General features: G+C 58.1%; 1 protein-coding gene across 7 annotated transcripts; it reads left to right on the plus strand.

Moving 5' to 3' along the window:
* The first annotated feature begins 5 nt into the window (after positions 1–5).
* VWA5B1 (von Willebrand factor A domain containing 5B1) lies at positions 6–19302 on the plus strand. Of its 7 annotated transcripts, none has more exons than XM_040651378.2 (22): positions 6–322; positions 1425–1647; positions 2288–2449; positions 2697–2919; positions 3005–3147; positions 3249–3380; positions 3550–3674; positions 5071–5241; positions 7735–7845; positions 7911–8113; positions 9344–9458; positions 10535–10720; positions 10806–10995; positions 11670–11851; positions 13380–13584; positions 13871–14179; positions 14427–14564; positions 14840–14965; positions 15563–15637; positions 16145–16214; positions 16381–16504; positions 16646–19277. In XM_040651378.2, exons 2-22 carry the CDS (start codon positions 1509–1511, stop codon positions 17297–17299), a joined length of 3783 nt encoding a protein of 1260 aa, XP_040507312.1. In that variant the 5' UTR covers positions 6–322; positions 1425–1508; the 3' UTR covers positions 17300–19277. The 7 variants fall into 7 exon arrangements, with proteins under 7 accessions (XP_040507312.1, XP_040507313.1, XP_040507314.1 ...); XM_040651379.2 differs by having other exon boundaries at positions 7732–7845; positions 10821–10995; positions 16646–19274; XM_040651380.2 differs by having other exon boundaries at positions 10821–10995; positions 16646–19271.
* The last annotated feature ends 304 nt before the right edge of the window (positions 19303–19606 follow it).

Here is a 19606-nt window from a genome sequence, read left to right on the forward strand (position 1 = left end):
GGGCCGCGGGAGGCGGAGGCGAAGCAGCGGTGCGGGAGCAGCATCGTCATGGTTACCTCTGCACGGCTCCGCTCTGCCGTGGGCTCCGGACCTGCGTCCGTCCGCCTGCGTGTGCCCGTGCCTGGGTCACCCCTCTCCCAGCCCTGCGCGCTCTCTCCCTCCTCGTCTCCGTCTCCCCGTGCCTTCCAGAGGCAGAGCGGCGTGAAGCGCCGCCTGCGTGATTCCTTTCAGCCCCCCAAGCCGTGCTGCAGCGGAAGGGCAGAAGTTGCTCGCCCCACCCCGGCCCACCTTCCTCCTCCTCCTCCTCCTCCTCGCAGGCAAGGTAAGGAGCAGCGGCACGCCGGCTGCGTGTGCGGGCTTTGCCAGGCTGAGCAGCATCCCCGCGGCCCCCCGAGGTGCTGCGTGAGCCCCGACGCCACATCGGTGCAACAGGCGGCCGTCTGTGCGCGCACATCCCTGCAGAGCGCGGCCGGCTGCGAGGCTGTAAGCGGGCTGCGAGCCGCTGGATGTCAGTGTTGATTGATGCAAACGAAGCCGGAGGAGTATTTGGAACCGTTTGCACAACGGCCGTCCTCCAAGTGTGTGTGTGTGTGTGTGGTGTGTGGGGGGGTTATCCCAGCGCTGTGTGGGGCCCCGCGGTGTCACGGCTGAGCGTGGCCGGGCGAGCGGTGACTTCCAGCCGAGCCCACGCGGATGGGATTACGGCGGCGGTGCTGCCGATGCGGCGCCGATGCGTCCCGCTGGGGCCCGGCCAGCTGCTGTGACGCTGCAGCGATAGCGGTAGATGGGAGCTGTGGCCCAAGCAGCAGGGCTGTGAGCCCGAGCGTGGGGCTTGGAGCTTGTGCCAGCCTCCTCGGGAGCACGGGGACACTGTGCTGTCCCCCCGCTGGGGTTTGAATTCACCTCCAGGGCTGCTCAGAAATGAGTTCCCCGCTCCTCGCTTCCTCTGCTCATTCCTCCCTTTCTTCCCTAAGGCAAAGCGCTCCCTCTCCTTCCTCCCCCATCTGGTGCTTAATTACTTCCTGATATCCCGATGCCCTCCGCCACCTCTCTGCGGTGCAGCCAGCCCTGCGGTGCAGCCAGCCCTCTGCTATCTCGCCGCGAGCACCCTATGCGTCAGCCGGCTGGAAATGATGCTGCGTCTCCCGCAGCGCCGTGCCTGTGCTGGGAGGGGAGGAAGCACGCTGGGGATGGGAGCACGGAGCAGAACCTCCAGGGGAAGGGTTGCAGAAGCTTTGCAGCTGAGCTGTGCTGAGCCAGAGATGAGTCATGGCGTGGAGAGGGAGGGCAGAGCCTTCCCCGGGGACGGAGGCGCTGCAGGGTGGGGGGAAGGCTGAAGTTGACCCATTCTGCCCCAAGTTGAGCGGGTGAGATGTGCAGGCAGGGATGTGGTGCTCAGGACTCGCCTCTCCTTCTGTCCTCAGGGCTGTGAAGGCACAAGGAGGACGCGTGGTGCTCCGAGCTCCTCTCGTGGGTTCTTCCTTCTCGAGCACCTCGTGGTGGTGAAGATGCCAGGGCTGATCAACCAGAGCTCCCATTGCCCACTGCTGCTCACCGCCTCCGAAGTGACATCCTGTGTCAGTGGTTATGCCCTGGGCATGACAGCATCGCTCACCTACCGCAACCTGCAGGCACAGCCCTGCAAAGGCAAGTGAAGCACGTGCTGCCGTGGGAGCTGTGTGCCGTGGTTGTAAATGCAAAGTGACGTGGGCCTAAAGGGTACGACTGGGGAAGTGTGGGTTTGGGTATCACAGAATGGCCCTGATCCCACCCAGCCCCAGCGGAGAAACCCGGAGCTGGTGCCCAGAATCGTGTCCAAATGGGCTTGGAGATTTTTGTGGATGGAGATGCCACCACCTCTGTGTGTCCCCGTGTCCCATCACAGAGCAGAGTGGCAGGGTCGGCTCCTTGACCTGCTGTCAGTGCCTGATGCAACCAAGAACACTGCTAGCTGCCTTGGCAGCAAGGGCACAGTGCTGGCTCCTGGTCACCTTGGTGTCCACTGGGTCCTGCCCTGCCATGCATTTTCCAGCTGCATCCACCAGCACGTCCTGCAGTTGTTCCTCCCCAGGGCGGGCAGTGCTTGGCTCTTGTTCATGAATCAGAAACGTAGAATGGTTGGGTTGGGAGGGATCTTTAAGCCCACACGGTTCCAACCCCCAATGCCCCCCACCAGACCGTGCTGCCCAGGGCCCCATCCAGCCTGGCCTTGAGCTCCTCCAGAGAACATAAGGCTGATGGGTTCTGGATGAGGGCTTGGTGTTGCTAAAACCCTCCTGGCTGGCAGGGCTCTTCGTCTTCCCCCTGGATGAAGGCACCACCGTCGTGGGGTTTGAGGCAGTGATCTGCCAGCGTGCTGTGACCGTGCAGATAAAGGACAAAGCCAAGATTGATGACGTGTATTCGGACAGCATCAGCTTCCCTGATGGAGGAGCTCCCGACGGGGGTGGTGAGAGAGTTTGGAGCCTTCTGGGGAACACAGGGAGCCAGGGGGAAGGGGAGGTGGTAGAGAGTGGGTGTCTGTCATGTGCCGTGGCGTCAAGGAGACTCGTGTCCATGTGGCATCCACCAAAATGGTGATGCAGAGAGCTGTGGTTTGGGTTCCTTGGAGAGGAGGGCTGGTGTGGCTTTGGGAAGCCTAGGGAGCAGCGTTTTGTGTGGTTGTGGCACCCTAATATGGCTGTCTCTCTCTGCAGGAAGGATTGTGATGGATGAGGACTTGGAGAGGATTGCTTTTGTGGCCAACCTGGGCACGATTCCTCCCCTGGAAAGCGTCTCCATCTTCATCAGCACCTCCTCTGAGCTGCAGACGCTGCCCAGCGGGGCCGTGCGGGTCCTCCTGCCAGCTGTGTGTGTCCCCATGGTCCCCCAGCCCAGCCTGCACAACGCCAGCAGCCTTTCCAGCCACCTGCCGCAAACGTATGGACCCACGGGATGGGTTCTGGGTGGGACTGGTGCAGGGAGACAGCACTCAAGCATTCCTTGGGGTTCACCTCACTGGTAGGGACAAGCAGTGCTGTGCATCGGGGAGCCCAGAGCTTGGGAGCAGTTGCTGTCTGGCTCAGCTGCTGCAGAGAGAGGCCACCAACCCCTCTGAGTACGAGTTCAGCTTCCACCTGGAGATCCGAGGGCCGTGCTTGCTGGCAGGTACGGGGCTGCCTGTGATGCCCACACTCATCATCCTCCTTTCCTTCCCCTGCGTGGGGTCCTCTGGCCCTCCCTGACCACCCCCTGGTCCCTCCATGCAGGCGTTGAGAGCCCCACGCATGAGATCCGAGCAGATGCCGACCCCTCTGCCCGCTCAGCGAAGAGCATCGTCATCACGTTGGCCAACAGGCACACATTTGACCGACCCGTGGAGATCCTCATCCACCCGAGTGGTACGTGGGCTCTGCCCCTCCTTGGGTCCCGTGTTGGTTTTGCACACACTGCCAGGGGTCAGACTCCTACAAGATAACCCCAGACCCCTTCAAAAGCCATTGCAACCATGGGTGCGTGCTGCTCTTCCAAACCCGGAGCTGAGCTAAGGTGGTTCTCCTGCATTTCCAGAGCCCCACATGCCTCACATCTTAATGGAAGAAGGTGATATGACGCCTGCAGAGTACGAACAGCACTTGAAGGGGAAGAATGATTTCATTAAAGGCACGAAGAAGGACCCCAGCGCTGAGAAAAAGGTGAGAGGCACCGAGGCTTTCCTTCAGCTGGGTGAGTATGTGGTTGGTCCATAGCTGCAGCATCCTCCCTTGGAGAGGGGTTTATATGGAGGAGGAGGGGAAAATTCTGCACTGCTTCTGATGAACCGGGTGTGGAAGAAGCTCTGAGATGGGTATTGTGTGTATAATTAGTGCTGTTCTAGCATAGCATAATTAGGTAGGTACGTTATTATAGCATTAACGGTATTATAATTATTGCAGTGACATTGAATAAAGTATTCTTTTAATTGCTCCGTAAATGTTTACCGTTTCTGGATAAGCTGTCAGAGAGATGGAGGTGATTTGGCTTGGAATAACGAGCTCAGCCGAAGACAAGGTAGTAGAAACTTCTCTTTGTTCTGCTGACGAGCAAATAGGAAAATCTCAGCTCTGGGATTTGTGGCTCAGCAGCCCCAGCTGAGTGACAGCTCAGCGCTCCCTGCCTGCCACGCAGCCGGCGGAGAGGAGGGGAGCGCTGGGAGCCGTCTGCCCTGCGGTGGGCTCTGCATGCAGGACCCCCAAGCACTTACAGCCCTCAAGCAGGGGCTGTCTGGGCACACCTGGTGGTGCTCTGTGGTTGCTCCCCATGCTGGTGCTCCTTTCCCCTTCCCCTTGCAGCACGGCGATGAGGACGGCGCTGCTCGCACGGCAGGCGCTTCCTCTAATTGCGTTCGGCGTGCGGCAGGTGGAACGAAATGAACCTCCCACGCCACGGCTCAGATGGCTCCCTAATTATTTCTGTCTTTAGCACATCAAGTTATCACGGGGAGGATCATTCCAGAACCGTTTCCCAGCGGGAAAGCCACCTCTGTGCTCCGGGAGGACCGGGCAGCAACCGCACAGAGGATGAGAAGCAGAGAGAAAGCCCCGGTGAGGTGCACACCTTGGATAAAGCCCTGAGCAACTGGGGCAGATTGCTGCTGCTCAGAATCACGGCATCGTTAGGGTTGGAAAAGACCACTAATGTAATTAGGTTGGATATTAGGAAGAAGTTTTTCCCCCAGAGGGTGGTGACGCACTGAACAGGTTGCCCAAGGAGGCTGTGGATGCCCCATCCCTGCAGGCATTCAAGGCCAGGCTGGATGTGGCTCTGGGCAGCCTGGGCTGCTGGTTGGTGACCCTGCACATAGCAGGGGGTTGGAGCTGGATGAGCATTGTGGTCCTTTTCAACCCAGGCCATTCTGTGATCACCAAGGCCGGCTGCCAACCTGTGCCCATAAACCACGTCCCCAAGTGCCGCGGAGTGGATCCTCAGTCCCAGCAAGCAGCCTGGGGACCCTGGAAAAACCCAGCAGCCAATTAATTCCCTCTACATGAAAAAAAAGAGGCAGAAAAATCACTCTCCTGGATTTTTACACCCTCTGCTTCTTCCCTGCAGACGGAAATCATCCGGAAGCGCCTGCACAAGGACATCCCCCACCACCCCGTCCTCATGCTCAACTTCTGCCCCGAGCTCAGCACAGCCCCGGCAGACCTGCAGAAAGCTGCTGGAGAGTTCATCTTCCTGGTGGACTGCAGTGGGAGCAGCACGAGCATCGGCCGTGCCAAGGTTTGTGCTGCTGGACACTGCTCTGCGGTTCTGTGGTCCTCCAGCTCTCTGTAGGTGGAGGCTTGGGGCATCCAGAGCCCAATTGTAGGGCTAAATGCTGGCTGTGCCCTGGCAGACACCTCCACGTCCCCTTTTTCAAGCACAAACGAGGGCCTGTGGTCTGGTGTGGGGTTATGAGCAGCGTACTGGGAGCTCTGGGTGATGGGAAAGCCTCGTTGGGATGTTATGGGGTTCCCGTGGAGCTGTCAGGTCCCCTTGCTGTCACCTCTTTGGGTGTATCCAGGCTGTAGGACCACCCCTCATTCATCCTTCCTGGGACCTGGCTCCGCTTCGCGCTGCTGCCCCTGGGATCTGGAGAGGTTCCTGAGCCCACTGGGGACCTGGTAAAGGGGAAAGCACTGTGAGGACTTTCGTTATCGTTAGCACTGCCTGACTCGTTGGAGGCAGGCTGGTGTCTGCTGGCTGCCAGCTGGCGGGTGTTGGTGAGAAGCTGCAGTCTCTGGCAGAAGCTCTGCATGGAGTTTCTCCTGGTTTTTGGGGCCACCTGAGCCCCAGGGCCTTAATGGACATCGCATCCTCCTGAGCAGGGCATGGATCCACGCTGCCCTAAGCGTATTCCTTGCAGACAGTGAGAGGGAATTGCAGAGTCCCTCTGGGCTTTGGTTGCATCTGGGTGCTGTGCTGAGCACGCAGAGGCTCCGCGATGCGCTCACCCCCTTCCCTAACCCAACCACCACCAGGTTTGGGTGCAAACACCCGGAGCCACCGCATCCCTGCTCCGGCAGCAGCTCTGCCTGCAGGCAGGGAGCATTCCGAGCCCATCTCCTTCCCAACCTCCTCCTGTTTCCATGGGAACTGGCTGAGGACATCCACCTCCAGCGATGAGGAGCGTGCTGTCACCCTGAGGGATGGCACCGAGCCCCAGGAGGGACACAGGTCCCCCCCCCCTCCTTTTCCTTTGCTGCAAAGCATCCACTCCAGGTTCTTTGGCTTGGGCTGGGTTTGGGCAGGAGGTCTCTAATCTGACCCGCAGAGGTGGGAAGTTCAGGGCTTTCTGCATCTGATCCCTTCCAGCAGGGAGAAGGGGGACAGTGCCTGCGTCAGCACTGCCCGAGCTGGCAGAATGACTGGGAATTGACTTCTCTGGAGGCAAACATCTCTTCTTATTGAGCCTCTGTATTGATAGAGAGTGCAACGGGATCAGGATCAATATTTACTGCAAGAAGCAATAAATCCTTCTGCTTGGTGAAACAGAAGGCAGGCTTTGGGAGCTCGCTTCGGGAAGCGCTTTAACAGAAACGTTTGGAAATCTGGGTGGTTTTTTATGCTCGGGTTTTTTTTTATTTTTTTAATGATTATCATTATTTTTATTTAATCTTTGTAATGAGTTCCAAGGCGCGGCGTCGGATCTGCAGGAGCCAGCACCCCCAGAGCCTGCTGCGAGCAGGGTGTATAAATACATCCCTGGAGGTCTGAGATAACAGCTCGGTGTGAAGCTGCTAAAGGGCAGCCCCACTCGTGGACCACGCAGCGCTCTGCCCATGCCCTGCCCTGGGACGAAGCCAGGAGGCGGCCAGTGTGACCTTGGCAGCTCCTCTCCCAGGGTTGGCTCTGGGCTTTCTGCTGCCCTAGGCAGAAGTCTGCCTTTATCAGAGCACGCACAGCTCTGCCAGCTCTCTGCTCCCCCTCCTGCAGCACTGCTCGCTGGTGGAGTTGACCACGGTGGCCGTCCCAGCAGCTCCAAGCTCTGTCCCCTTATGTAAGAGACCAGGAGCAGGCGAGTTAGATAACCACTGCTGGTAATGACAAGTGCTGGAAGCAGCCTCTCCCTGCTATTTTAATTGTGCCAGCTATAAGGGAGTTGGGGCTGGGGGAGGCTTCTCCTTTTGTGAGACTCGAAGCTGTTTGTTTCTTTCTGCCTGTTCGGGCACTGCGGTGCATGACGTGTCGCACGGCTCCGCTTCACACTCTGCTTCTCACCCCCAGCTCCGTGCTGCAGCGCTGCGGGGCGAGCACAGAATCCACCATTGTGGAGCAAGCAGAGATGGGGTCCTTTGGAAGCACCCCGTTGTCCTCGCAGCGTCGGGACCCAAATTGCATTGGGGAGCTTGCAAGAGAGAGGCGATACGCAGAGATTTCTCAGCATAGGAAATCACATGAAAGAAACTGATTTAGAATTGTTAAGGTTGGAGAAGGCGTCCAAGATCTCCGAGTCCAACCCCAACCCATCCCAACGTGCTCACTGACCGCATCCCTCAGGGCCACATCTCCCTTGAGCACCTCCATGGGAGGAGCTGTGGGTGCCCCATCCCTGGGGGTGCTCAGGGCCGGGTTGGGTGAGGTTTGGGCAGCCTGATGTCGTGGGTGGCAGCCAGCCCGTGGCATTGGGTTGGAACCGGGTGGGCTTTAAGATCCCATCCAACCCAGCTGTCCTGTGAAGCCGAAGTGGACAGGAGTGGCACGGTGTGCTGACCCACTGCTTTCTTCCAGCAGGACGCCCTGTTGGTGGCCCTCAAGAGCCTGACGCCAGCGTGCCTCTTCAACATCGTCACCTTCAGCTCCACCTTCAAGATCCTATTCCCAGCCAGCAGGACGTACTGCGAGGTGAGTGCTGGGCGGATGGGATGGGGGCTGAGGCTCAGATGGCCGATCCCACACTCCTCCCACAGGAGAGCCTGGCCGTGGCCTGCGAGAGCATCAGGAGGATGCATGCCGACACGGGGAGCCCCAACATCTTGTCTCCTCTCAAGTGGATTGTCCGGCAGCCCATCCGCAGGGGCCACCCCCGCCTGCTCTTCCTGCTGTCTCATGGGGCCATCAGCAATGCGGGGACGGTGCTGGAGCTGCTGCGGAACCACTCCTGCTCCACCAGGTATGGGGCACAGAGCTGGGGGGCTGCAGCTCACAGCCGAGCCCGTGTCAGGAGCACAGAACCTCAAAGGCTTTGGAACAGATCCCAGCAGCTCAGATGCTTTCCTAACAATCAAGCACGGGAGAATTGGGCTGACAGCTTCGCAGGCTCTCTCTGCTGGGGCTTCCTGCTAGGAGAGATTGACACACCAGCAATCTTCCTTGCTGGTTTTTTTTTTGTTGTTGTTGTTGTTTTGTTTTTATTTTATATTTTATTTATTTTTGAAGCACATCTGGGCTTGGACCCAGCTGCTTCCACGATGGGAGTTGAATTTGCTGAAAAAGAGCAATGGGATAAGCAGGAAATGAATGCGGCGAGCTCCCAGCCCGTCCCCCAGCCCTCGTGGTCTGATTTCTTCTCCATCTCTTTAAGAGAGATGAAACATTAGGAAAATGGAAGAAAATCATAGAATGGCTTGGGTTGGAAGGGAACTTAAAGATCATTTAGTTCCAAACCTGTTAGGCTTGCCAACCACTGAATCAGGCACTAAAAAGCCTTACTCCTCCCCAGTCCAGGGCTGATCAGGGAAGCTGCTCTTTCCTTTCTTTCCTCTATGGAGGGCTGAGTGCTTCTCAGCAGCACAGCACTACCTGTCCCCCTCTCTTAGTGCTGGAATCTGGGCTTTGAGCCCTTAGCTCAAAAGGAGATCAGAACCTCTTTAAGAGGGTGTGAGTCTCTGGAAGATTTGCAGCCATCTGGGGATTAAAACCTCCAAGAGAAAAGCCCCCCAGTGCAGATGCAGATGGTTGCTGGGGCTGTTTTCTCCCTCTGCCTGCCCCTGGTTTGCAGCCCTTGGCTTGCTGAGCTGGGTGAGGGCAGCAGTCTCGCCCAGCTGGTTCTTCTTGCCTTGAGAAAACGTTTGTTTTAATTGTGAGCAGAGATAATTACTAGCTCTTTAATGCGATTGACCGCAGGCACTCAGTGGGGAGAGGAGCTGGCCTGGCAGCCAAGCAGTTGGGGATCCTGCTGGCAAGCCCCGAGTGTTGTTCCTTCATAGAACCTGAGAATCAGAGAGTGCTTTGGGTTAGAAGGGATCTGAAAGCCCATCCAATCCCAACCCCATGCCGTGGGCAGCGATGCCTTCTACTGGACCGGGCTGCCCAAAACCCCATCCAACCTGGCCTTGGGCGGGCAGCTCCCAGCCCCGCTCCAGCCACCCAAACAAGGAGCTGCTTTCTCTTCCCTTGGCAGGTGCTACAGCTTCGGCATCGGGCCCCACGCCTGCAGGAGGTTGGTGCAGGGAGCAGCTGCTGTGTCCAGGGGCATCGCTGAGTTCCTGGTGGAGGGCGAGCGGCTGCAGCCCAAGGTACGACCGCGTGCCGTCACCTCTCCAAACCATCACGTTGCACTCCCATTCCCCCCCTCCTGCTGCTGCTGCTTTTGCAGCTCCCACTCGGCAGCAGGTGGACGAGCAGGAGGGGATGGGAGCATCCTCCTCTCTGCTGGCAGAGGCAGTGGGAGGTGTTTGCCCCACGCGGGGATGGGAGAGGCGATAGCCACCGTGCAGCCGCTCCGGCTTCAAAGCAGCTGCTGCCGCAGAGCAGAGGAAGGGCAGAGAGCTGGCATCAAAGCAGCCAATTAGTTTTGAAGTCAGGCTCAGCCCTGGCGCTGCTCAGGCGAGAAGTACCCGGGGTTGGAGGGAGGGGAGCGTGCTGCAGTTGCTTTGCCTATTAAGCTGACTTTAAAGCAAACGAGGGAGCTTCGTTTTCGCTCTCCCCGTGAAGGCTGAGGCTGTGCTGTAAGAATGGCCCTTTGTGGGCTCGGTCTCCTGGTAAAAGCACACACTGAGTGGCAAACCCAGAGACAATCGGGTCCTCAGCTCAGAAATATCCTTACATTCTGTCTCTGCATCCTCCATCTCAAAGGGCTTCAGCCCTCGTCCCTCTGCAGGGACCTGTAGCACACAGAATCCTCTCTAAGACAGAACAGCATCAGCGTTTCTGATGTAAATTAAAAGCAAAGACAGTGAAGGGAGGTGATTTCTTTTTTCCTTTCTTTTCTTTTCTTTTTTTCTTTTTTTTTTTTTTAAATAGAGCTATTAATAAAGTGCTTTGCCTTCAGCAGTCTGAGGCATCAATTATAAAACAGCCTTATAAAACAGCCTGGTGCATCTTCCAGAGCCGGTGACAAAGCAGTAGGAACAATAGGGAACGCAGGAGATGCAGAGCTGTGAATCTGGTGCTGACATCCCACAGCAAGCAGGGATGGCTCCGCAGTCCACGTGTCCCCATAGACGTTGGCCTTCCCGGTGGGGGCGGTGGGCAACGCGTTGCTATCTCCATTCATTTGTGCTGGCATCGAACCCACCCGTGTCGGGGTTTGGGGTTCGGGGCTCAGCCCCACGCTTTTTGCTGTGGTTCCTCCTCCTGCTCCCCACCCCAGGTGGTCAGGTCGCTGAAGAAGGCGATGGCCCCGGTGCTGAGCGACGTGTCGGTGGAGTGGGTCTTCCCCGAAAGCACCGAGGCGTTGGTTTCCCCGCTCAGCTCCAGCTGCCTCTTCCCCGGGGACCGCCTGGTGGGCTACAGCATCATCTGTGACACCTCCCTGTACATCTCCAAGCCCAGAGCCGTGAGTGCCACGCTTCTCCCGCTGTCGTTCCCTGCGTGGCTGAGGTCCCCTTGGCACCGGTGCGCAAAGCCAAACGCTGGGACAGCTCTGCTCTCCCCAGGACAAGAGGCGGCGGTACAGCACCATGCGCTCCCAGGAGTCGGGCAGCTCCGTTTTCTTTCATTCCCAAGAAGAGGGGACATGTGTTGAGAGCTGGAGCTACCCAGAGGGATGCGGCACCCCGGATCAGCTGGCGGCAGGCAGGGACCCCAGCGGAGAATCAGACACGGATGCCGGTCAGGCCCCTGTCTTCCTAACCAGCTTTCATCTCTGCTCTGCCAATTTGCTCGCCTGACAGCTCCATCTCCCCAGCTGCAAAGTGTCAGAGGGCTCTGTGGGAGGATGACACATCTCGGCGTGGCTGTTTGGTTCGGATGTTTTACCCGAAGCTGTCAGGAAACCGATGGCAGCCCTGGAGATCTGCCTTCCCCAGGGGTTTCCAAAGCAGCCCCAGCTTCGGCCCGTGCTGCAGGGGAAACCTCTGCTACCTGTGGGATATCCTGTGCTGATAGGCAGAGAGGAACCGCTCAGCCCATCCTCTCAGCCTTGTCAAAAACAATGAGAAACCACGCGTTTCCAAATGAAATTTTGCTCTTGCTCTGACAGGAGAATGTCTGCACTAATGACATTTCATTAGGAAACCCTTTGTCTTCTCCAGGAAGGTTTGGGTAAATGCAGTCAGCTTTTTTTTTTCTTTCTTTCTTTCTTTCTATGTTTTCTTTTTTTTTTCCTGGCTGAAAACTGCTCAGACGAAGCCTCCCCAGCCCGCTCTCCTGGCATCCCCCGGGGTTTGAGTGTAGGCTCTTGTTTTCTTCTGTGCTTTTGCTGCTTTGCTTTGAACCGAGCAGGGTTCAGTATGTCCTTTTCCTCCCCGGGAGGACTGATGCTGACCCTTTCTCCCCCCACTCAGATGCGAAGGCGTCCTGCAGGAGACGTGCATACAGTGCCAACCAAATCTCCGACCGCCAGCCCCTCCCCAAGGAGCCCACGGCCAGCGACCCGGGCAGTGCATTACTGAGGAACCCCCTCCGCAAAACCCAGCTGCAGGACCTGCAGCAGCTCAGCCCTGAGCTACAGCCCGTGCATTTCCAGGTGGGTGCCCCCAGAGATGCTCTGTGTGCCGTAGGATGGGCCCTTGGCACCGGGAGCGCCTGGGTTGTGGATGAGAAGGAGCCTGGGTCACGCCAGCCCTGGTGGGTGTGCTGCAGCGTGCCACAGGCATGTGGCAAACACAGATGGGATGCTGATGGGATCCTGCTCCCTGCTTCTGTTTGCTGAATGCCTCTCCTCCTCCCACACCTGCGTGGTTTGTGTTTAGCTTTGCTGTTATCTCATCCCCAGGCTCCCTCTTGCCCATCTCCCCAGCGTTTGGCTCTGGCGTATAATCTGACCGTGGCACATCTGTGCCCTCCAAAGTCCCCAGCTCGGTCCCAAAGCACATCCCGCAGCTTCAGGCTGGGGTCTGGATGCACGTGACGACCCATAGGCTGAGCCCGGCCCTGGCAAGGGTTTGAGGCTGCCCCACGGAAGGGTGGGGATGGGTTTTCTCCTGTCCTCAGCATCGCCGTGATGCCCAGTGCTGAAATCTGCACTGGGAGGATGCGCAGCGGCCGCGCGCTTCTGTTCCCATGGAAACGCAGAGGGATGCTGGGGGCTCGTTTCTCTTCTGCTGACACCGGGGTGAAGGGGGGCTGGAGGCGAGCGGATGGGAACGAAGCCTCTGCCCTGTAGCGACAGCAGGGAGGGTGATGAAAAGCACAGCAGAGGCAAGCCGATGGGTTTGGGAGATACCTGCGACCTTCCTTGCGCCGCTGAGGCCCGCAGAGCATCCTGCCTGTGCGTGGGATGCTCAGCATGAAGGCAGAGATGGAAACGACTCCCTTCTGGAGGGCAGTAAACCATTACCAGCGTGCATCCCGCTCGTAATTAATTGCAGCCTGGTTTTGCTGTCCCCTGTGCTGCGAGGGCTCCTGGCGGCTCTCCGAGGCCGGCTGCCAGGGCTTGACATTTACTGGGCCGTGAGTGTGAGCCCTCTGCTCGCCTCCACACACGCCGTGCTGGGATGGAAAGGTCAGGGCTGGAAATGGGCAGCTCAGTGCTTGGCTCCTTCCCCCCTCTGGGAGGAGAGCTCGGGATGGAGATGGAGCTCTGGATGGGATGGAGCACTTCTGACCGACTCTGAGCTTGGGGTGCTCCCGTTTTGGGTCACACACAGCTTTCTGCCTCCCTGTTTTGCTGGCGGGTTCATAAAGCATCACACCCTCGGTGGTGAGTGATGGAGGCTGGCTGCTTGCTGCTCTCTGTGCTGGATGCTGCACCAGAGATGCTGCAGGGGAGATTCATGTCTCCTGCAAGTAGAGAAACAGCCTTGTTAAAAACATAAAATAAAATGACTCCCTTCTCCCCATCCTCTACACCCTCCTCCTCCCGTTACCAAGTAACTGGTGCTTGATCTTTCCATCTCTCTTCTTTCCCTTGTCTCCCAAATGAAGCCATTAAAATGTCTGCAGGGCTGAAACCCGTATTTCACCTCCTGTGCAAACAGGGAGAGAACCCCTGGGGCCACCCTGGAGGTCTGTCCCAGCTGGGGGGTAAAACTCAATGTCTTTGCATTCCCCAGCCCTTCGCTGCCACCCCACGCATCTCCACAGCCTGGATCTGCAGTGCGGGTGCCCGTCGGCCCTCCCTGCTGCAGCAGAGCCATGTGTCCCCCTGCCACTGCCCCACGTCCCCACCAGCACCTGACGTGGCTGTGGGGTGGGCTTCGGGGCTGCTCGATGCCAGCCTGCAGTCCTCATCCGACAGCCGGAGCCCTGGGGAGCCGGGTAATGTGGGAGAGGGATTTGGGTGGCGTTGCCATGAGGATCATACTGAGGTTGGAAATGACAAACTGACATCGTGAAGTCAACCCATCCCTACTCACAGAATCATAGAATCCCCAAAGTTGGAGGAGTCCACCGAGTTCACCACGTCCATCTCCCCATCACCACCGTGCCCACTAACCACATCCTTCGACGCCACCGCTCAGTGCCTCCATTGGGGAAGGGTTAATTATGGCTTCTTGATGTGCCCACCATTGTGGTTAATTACGTATTTCTCTCCTCTCTTCAGAGGCTGCCCAGCATCTGTCCTTCACGCTTGAAACGGAGACCTCATCAGACTGGGAGCCCCAGGATTGGGATTCCGGTGCCACCCGGGGGTCCCCGCGCTCCCCCCGCGCCTCCTGCAAGGCGGTGGTGAAGGGGCTGCAGGGCGGTGAGCCCATGCAGTGGGAGATCACCTTCGACCTCCCTGCGCTCCTCCGAGAGCGGGACGGGCAGGAGGAGGACGTGTGGAGCGAGACCTTCCACCAGCTGGCAGCCAGGGCTGTCATCAGGGACCTGGAGCTGCTCGCCGAGAGGGAGCGCGACATCGAGCACGGTAACGGAGCCTCGGCCTCACGTAGCACCATAGAGCCATGGAACATCCCAGGTTGGAAGGGGCCTCATTGGATCAAGGGATCCAACCATCAACCCACCCCCACCATGCCTACATCTCAGTGCCACATCTCCACGGTTCTGGAACACCTCCAGGGACGGTGACCCCACCACCTCCCCGGGCAGCTGTGCATCACTGCTCTTTCAGAGAGGAAGCAGAGGACTCTAACGCTGGTGTCTGTCCCATGCAGGGCCGGGGAGGCGATATCAGCTCAACGCCATCCACACCAGCAAGGCCTGCAATGTCATCAGCAAGTACACGGCCTTCGTGCCGGTGGAGCTGAGCAGCGGCACCTACCTGCCCCCCATCATTGAGTACAGCCACGCAGGTAACGTGGGGCTGGGGGGTGTGCTGGATGGGGGGCACCCCAGGGTCCTTGCTAAAGCTCAAACCAACACCAGATCTGTGCACCCAAGGCTGGTCCATCCATCCATCTGTTGTCACTCGTGGTGGCAACGACCTCACTCTCTGTGTCCAGCCTCAGGTTGGGATGGCGGCCCTTGGGATGGCAGCCCTTGGGATGGCAGAGGGACTGAGCTCACCAGCCTATGGGGTTTGTTGCTGTCCCAGTCCCTGGTTAACACCAGCAATTCTCATACCAAGGGGTACTGTCCAAGCAAGGTGGCCATAGGAGCCTCAGCTCGGGGCGCAGGAGGTGTCGTGGCCTTTCCTCTGGACAACCCCTGTCACCATGCAGCCAGGATGGAGGTGATGGATTTTATGGCATGGGTAAGGCCTGGCTTTGGCTGTGTCTCCTTGCTGCTGTTCTCATTGGCTCAGTCCATGAAGATGGACTGGTTCAGTGGTTGGCAACCAGCCTGCTGCAAAGTCCCTTCCAACCCAACCATGATTCTATGAAGATACGACCTTGTATATTTTTTTTGTGTAACTGATATCTTCTCTGGTCTTTTGTACCGTTATGTACAGCCCCTTCCCCCCCCCCCCCCAAAAAAAAGCCCAGCCATTTGCTCAGTGCAATTAACCACACATCTGGCTGGAATCCTTTTCCTTAACCAGGGAAGAAGCTGCAATTTGCCCTGAAACTCCCAAACCACAGACAGCGGCTGCCAACCGTGCTTGGAAGTTAATTGGCAGCCGTAGCACGGATAGCATGAGGGATGAAGCGGGGCATAATTAGAGGCAAGGGGCCGTGAGGCACTTGCCTGTCACCAAATCCTCTGCTAATGAAGACAAGCTGGGCTGGGACCACGTCTGTTGCTGTCAGGGATGTGGCAGAACTAAAATCACCTCCGTGCTCAGGGGCTGCAGGTGGCACAGGGGGGGTTGCAGGTCGGTGGTGATGCTGCTGTGCTCCCTTCCTTGCAGATACGGATGAGCCCAGGCTGTCACCCTGCAGCACCCCGCTGTCCTCCAGCTGGAAGCGCTGCCGCATCCCTGAAGGTAGGGGAAGGCTTCCAGGGTGCCCAAAGGTGGGGCAGCCCACAGCTTCATGCCAGGCCCCACATTTTGGGCTCCAGCACCGTTCTTGCTCTCCACGTGGCTTCAGACCTCATGATTGCTGCTCTCCGGAGTCAGGTCTGGGCATGGGAACGGGGGCAGGAAAACGGCTCGGAGCTGCTGCTGCATAATTGCTGAGAAATTGAGTCAGTGATTTGGGCTTCTCGGTTTTCTGCTGAGTATTCTGGTTTTTTATTTTATTTTATCTTTGAAACTCTATTGCCTACAATTAGGCCTGTGAGCACAAGACCTGGCTGCTTCCAGAGGTGAAAGGCACGGAGCCTTTGGCACAGATTTCCTCACGTTCATTTCTTAATTCGGTTACCCTGTATCCCACACAAGCAAGAGGAGAGGCAGGATTTCAGCAGACGCAGCAGCTCACACCCCAGCACTGTGGGTTTTGCTCCGACAGTCACTCCCCTGTCGCATTTTCTTTGTGTTTCTTCCCAGTGCCATTCCAGAGCCCGTCTGCTTCTTCTGCACGTCCCCCAAGATCCATTGAGAGCATCTTTGCTGCAAGGTATGGGTGCACCCCGCCTTCCTCTGCCACCTGCAGCTCTCACGTGTGTGACACGGAGCAGTGACCATCACTCTGGTGGCTGAGGGTAGGGGTGGTTGGATGGGATGGGGAGGTGGGAGTCAGGAAGGGATGCACAGGTGATGGCTGCCGTCCCATCCTCCTGCAGACTGACCCTCCAGAAGACCAGGCTGCTGACTCGGGCTGCCAAAAGTTTCATGAGCAAATCTCCGGGCAGAGCGAGCGATGCCAGCTCTGAGAGTGACAGCGAAAGCACCCATTACCTTCCGCTGGTGAGCAGCTCAGCCCTGGGCAGGGAACCCCTGGGCCTTCCAGCACTGTGTCGGGAGGTCCATTGGGGGATGGGAATCTCCTCTTTCCCTGCACGGGGTGCGTGTGGTTGGTATCTCAGAGCTCCTCGCTGCTCCTTGCAGGTGTCCCTGCAGCTGGCCTGCGGTGCCTTCCTCATGAACAGTGCCTTCTGTGAGGCAGTCAGCATCCCCATGGAGAAGCTCCGCTGGACTTCACCCTTCTCCTGCCACCGCTTGGCGCTCAGCCCCTCCGGCTCCTCCAGCATGAAGAAGCCAGAGCAGCGTGGAAGCTCCGTGCACAGCCAGCAGCTCCTGGTCCCCAACAGCAGCTCTGCATGGGACACCGGTGGTGCCATGGAGAGCATCTGCAAAGCTCTGAAAGCTGAGAGTGAGCTCTCCCCTCCTGCCATCACCATCCACCGCTCCCTGCAGAGCACGCTGGCCGAGCAGCAGGATGCCAGCATCTCCGAGGCAGACAGCGCTGATGTCCAAACGCTGCTGCTGGATATTGAGCTGCAGAAGCAGACAGAGCCCGAGGGGATGCTGTGGGCCACGGCTGTAGCGCTGGCCTGGTTGGAGCACAGCTCAGCCTCCCACTTCACCGAGTGGGAGCTGGTGGCTGCCAAGGCCAGCTTGTGGCTGGGTGAGCAGGGCTTCCCGCAGGGCTGCAGCCTGGCTGCTGTGAAATCTGCAGCCCAGCAGCTCTTTGTCTTGCTCAGGCACTGGGATGAGAACCTGGAGTTCAACCTGCTGTGCTACAACCCCGGCACTGTGTGAGGTGGGGCAGCAGGACGGGGACCTGTCCCCAAGGATGCCCCACAGGGGCTGTGTGGGCTGACCAGGCAGCCCCCAGCTGGTTGGCAAACAGAAGCAGCCTGGCAAAATGCTGTGCTCGGGGGTTGGTGCTTTGCCCCAGGACAGTCCCTGCAGTAAGATGCTGGCTGTGTGCTTCTGGTTCCCAGGCAGCTCTTGCCCATTCATTGCTGCCAGGACTCTGTTCCCCCCCCCCAGAAATCCATGTATCCCCACATCCTCAGCTTCTCCTGTCTCAGCTATCTCGTAGCAGAAGTGGGCATCCCTCAGCATTGCGTAAGGGAAACCTGCTGTGATGGATCAAGGAGCTGGGAGGGTGCTGCCTTGCCTTGAGCCCCATGAGCTGCACCAGTTGCAGATGGGGACCATAAATCGGGACGGTGCTGAGCTCTGCAGCCCCAAGCTGCCTTTCCAGGAGCCCATGCAGAGCTCCTGCAGATGGCAGTGTGCCTTAGGGGCTCCACGGCAGAGCGGGTGGGCAGGGAAAGCAGCCCCCCAGGCACCAAATAGAGACACCCTGTGCCAAAACAGCTGGGGAGTTGTGCTCCCTGCCAAAATGCTGCATCCCTTGTGTGCAATGCTCTGATGTTGTGCTGTCGACCAACGTGTTGTCTGTGTCACTCCTTGTAGAGCTGTGGGGAGCAGAGGATAGGCTGCAAGGGGACGTTTCCCAGCCTGAAGCATCCTACTCCTCCCCAGAGATCCCACCTGGAATGTTCCAGGGATGTGGGCACGTCAGGTTGCCTTTTCCTCCCGCAGTGTGCTTCAGGTTTCTGTGCTGTGTGTGTGTGTGCAGTGGGGGGTCCACAAGCATCAGTGTCGCCCTGTGGGGTCTCTGTGATAGGATCATTAGCACTGCTGTGTTGTCCGGGTCAATGGGAGCCTGCCTCGTTTTGGGGTCACCCCGACTGTCTGCAACGTGGTGTGGGCTGTGCAAAATGGGAAGAAAAAAAAAAACAGAAAAAACAAAAAATCACCTTTTAATTTCCTCGTTTTTGCTCAGGGGGGGAAGGAGATGCACCTGGAGCTTCCATGGTGCATGGAGAACTGATGGCTGCGGGGTTTTGTGAGCAGTTATATGAGTGCCTTCTCGCAGGTGTTTCCCCACCACCATCCCATTCCTTTCCCCACTCCCCTCCCCGCCCCACGGCTGCTCCCTTGGCCGAGCCACACGGGTGGCAAACACTCATTTATTCCCTTCCTCTCACCCTACCACGTGCCAGCCAAGCACCGGGCTGTGCCTGCCCACTGTTTTCTGGGCTCATTAGCCACCTCCAGCTGCCTAATTGGGCTGCTGATGAGGGCCATGGGGTCTGCCTGGCGTGGGGATAGGTCCCCGTAGCTCTCGCTGGGTTTGGCTGGGGGCTGCATGGAGCGTGGCTGCTGGGATGCTGTTGCTGGAGTGACCGTGAGTGCCTCATTAGGAGAAATGAGTTTGAACACAGTCATCAGCTGGAGCTTAATAAATGAGCCCCTCCGTGCCACGCCAAATAAATATTTGCGTGGGGAGAGAGAGCGGCTTCCCCCCTTCTGGGGGGGGGAAAGTGGGCTGGATGTTGGGATTTTGGGGTGAGAAGCAACCCAAGTGAGGCATCCCTGGTGCCAAACTGCAGTCCTACCCAGGGCCAGACCTCAAGCCTTGTGTTCTCCATAGACGGGGCGCATCAGCAGAGCATGGGCGGGTTATGAAACCCACCAACACCATCCCCATCGAGGGATGCTTCTCGGGAGGGATGTGGCCGCTTGGTGCCGTGGGCTCAGAGCTCCCAAAATAGAGCCCGGGGCAGCTCCGGGTGTCGGAGGCATCCGAGCGCAGTCATGTGGATGTTATGCAAGAGTTGATGATAGGTTGTAAACAGCTATTAGCGTGATTGACGGAGCCGGGACCGAGTGTTGGGGGGGAGGAAGGGAGAGATGAGTAATAATGATTAAAAATAATTAGCAAATCGAGACGTTCCCTAAATGAGGGAGAAGCTCCGCGAGGACGGAGGAAGGGGATGGGAAGGAATTGTGCCCCAAGGGGTGAGGATGGGGACGGATGCCGGGCAGCAAACACCTGGGTTTTGGGAATGGGAATTTGGGGAATGGGGAATGTGGGGGATTTGGGGGATTTCTTCCCCTCTCTCCTCAGCATCCATCTGGTTGTGAGGGGTAGGAGGGCGCCGGGTGCCCTGAATGGGCTCCATTGCGTTGGTCGCTTGGAAACCCAAAGAGAACAGCTGAAAAACTGACCTCAGTCTTGGGAGGAAAATGGATGGATTTGGGTCCATT

Source organism: Gallus gallus, chromosome 21 (assembly GCF_016699485.2).
Source record: "Gallus gallus isolate bGalGal1 chromosome 21, bGalGal1.mat.broiler.GRCg7b, whole genome shotgun sequence".
Classification (NCBI taxonomy): Eukaryota; Metazoa; Chordata; class Aves; order Galliformes; family Phasianidae; genus Gallus; species Gallus gallus.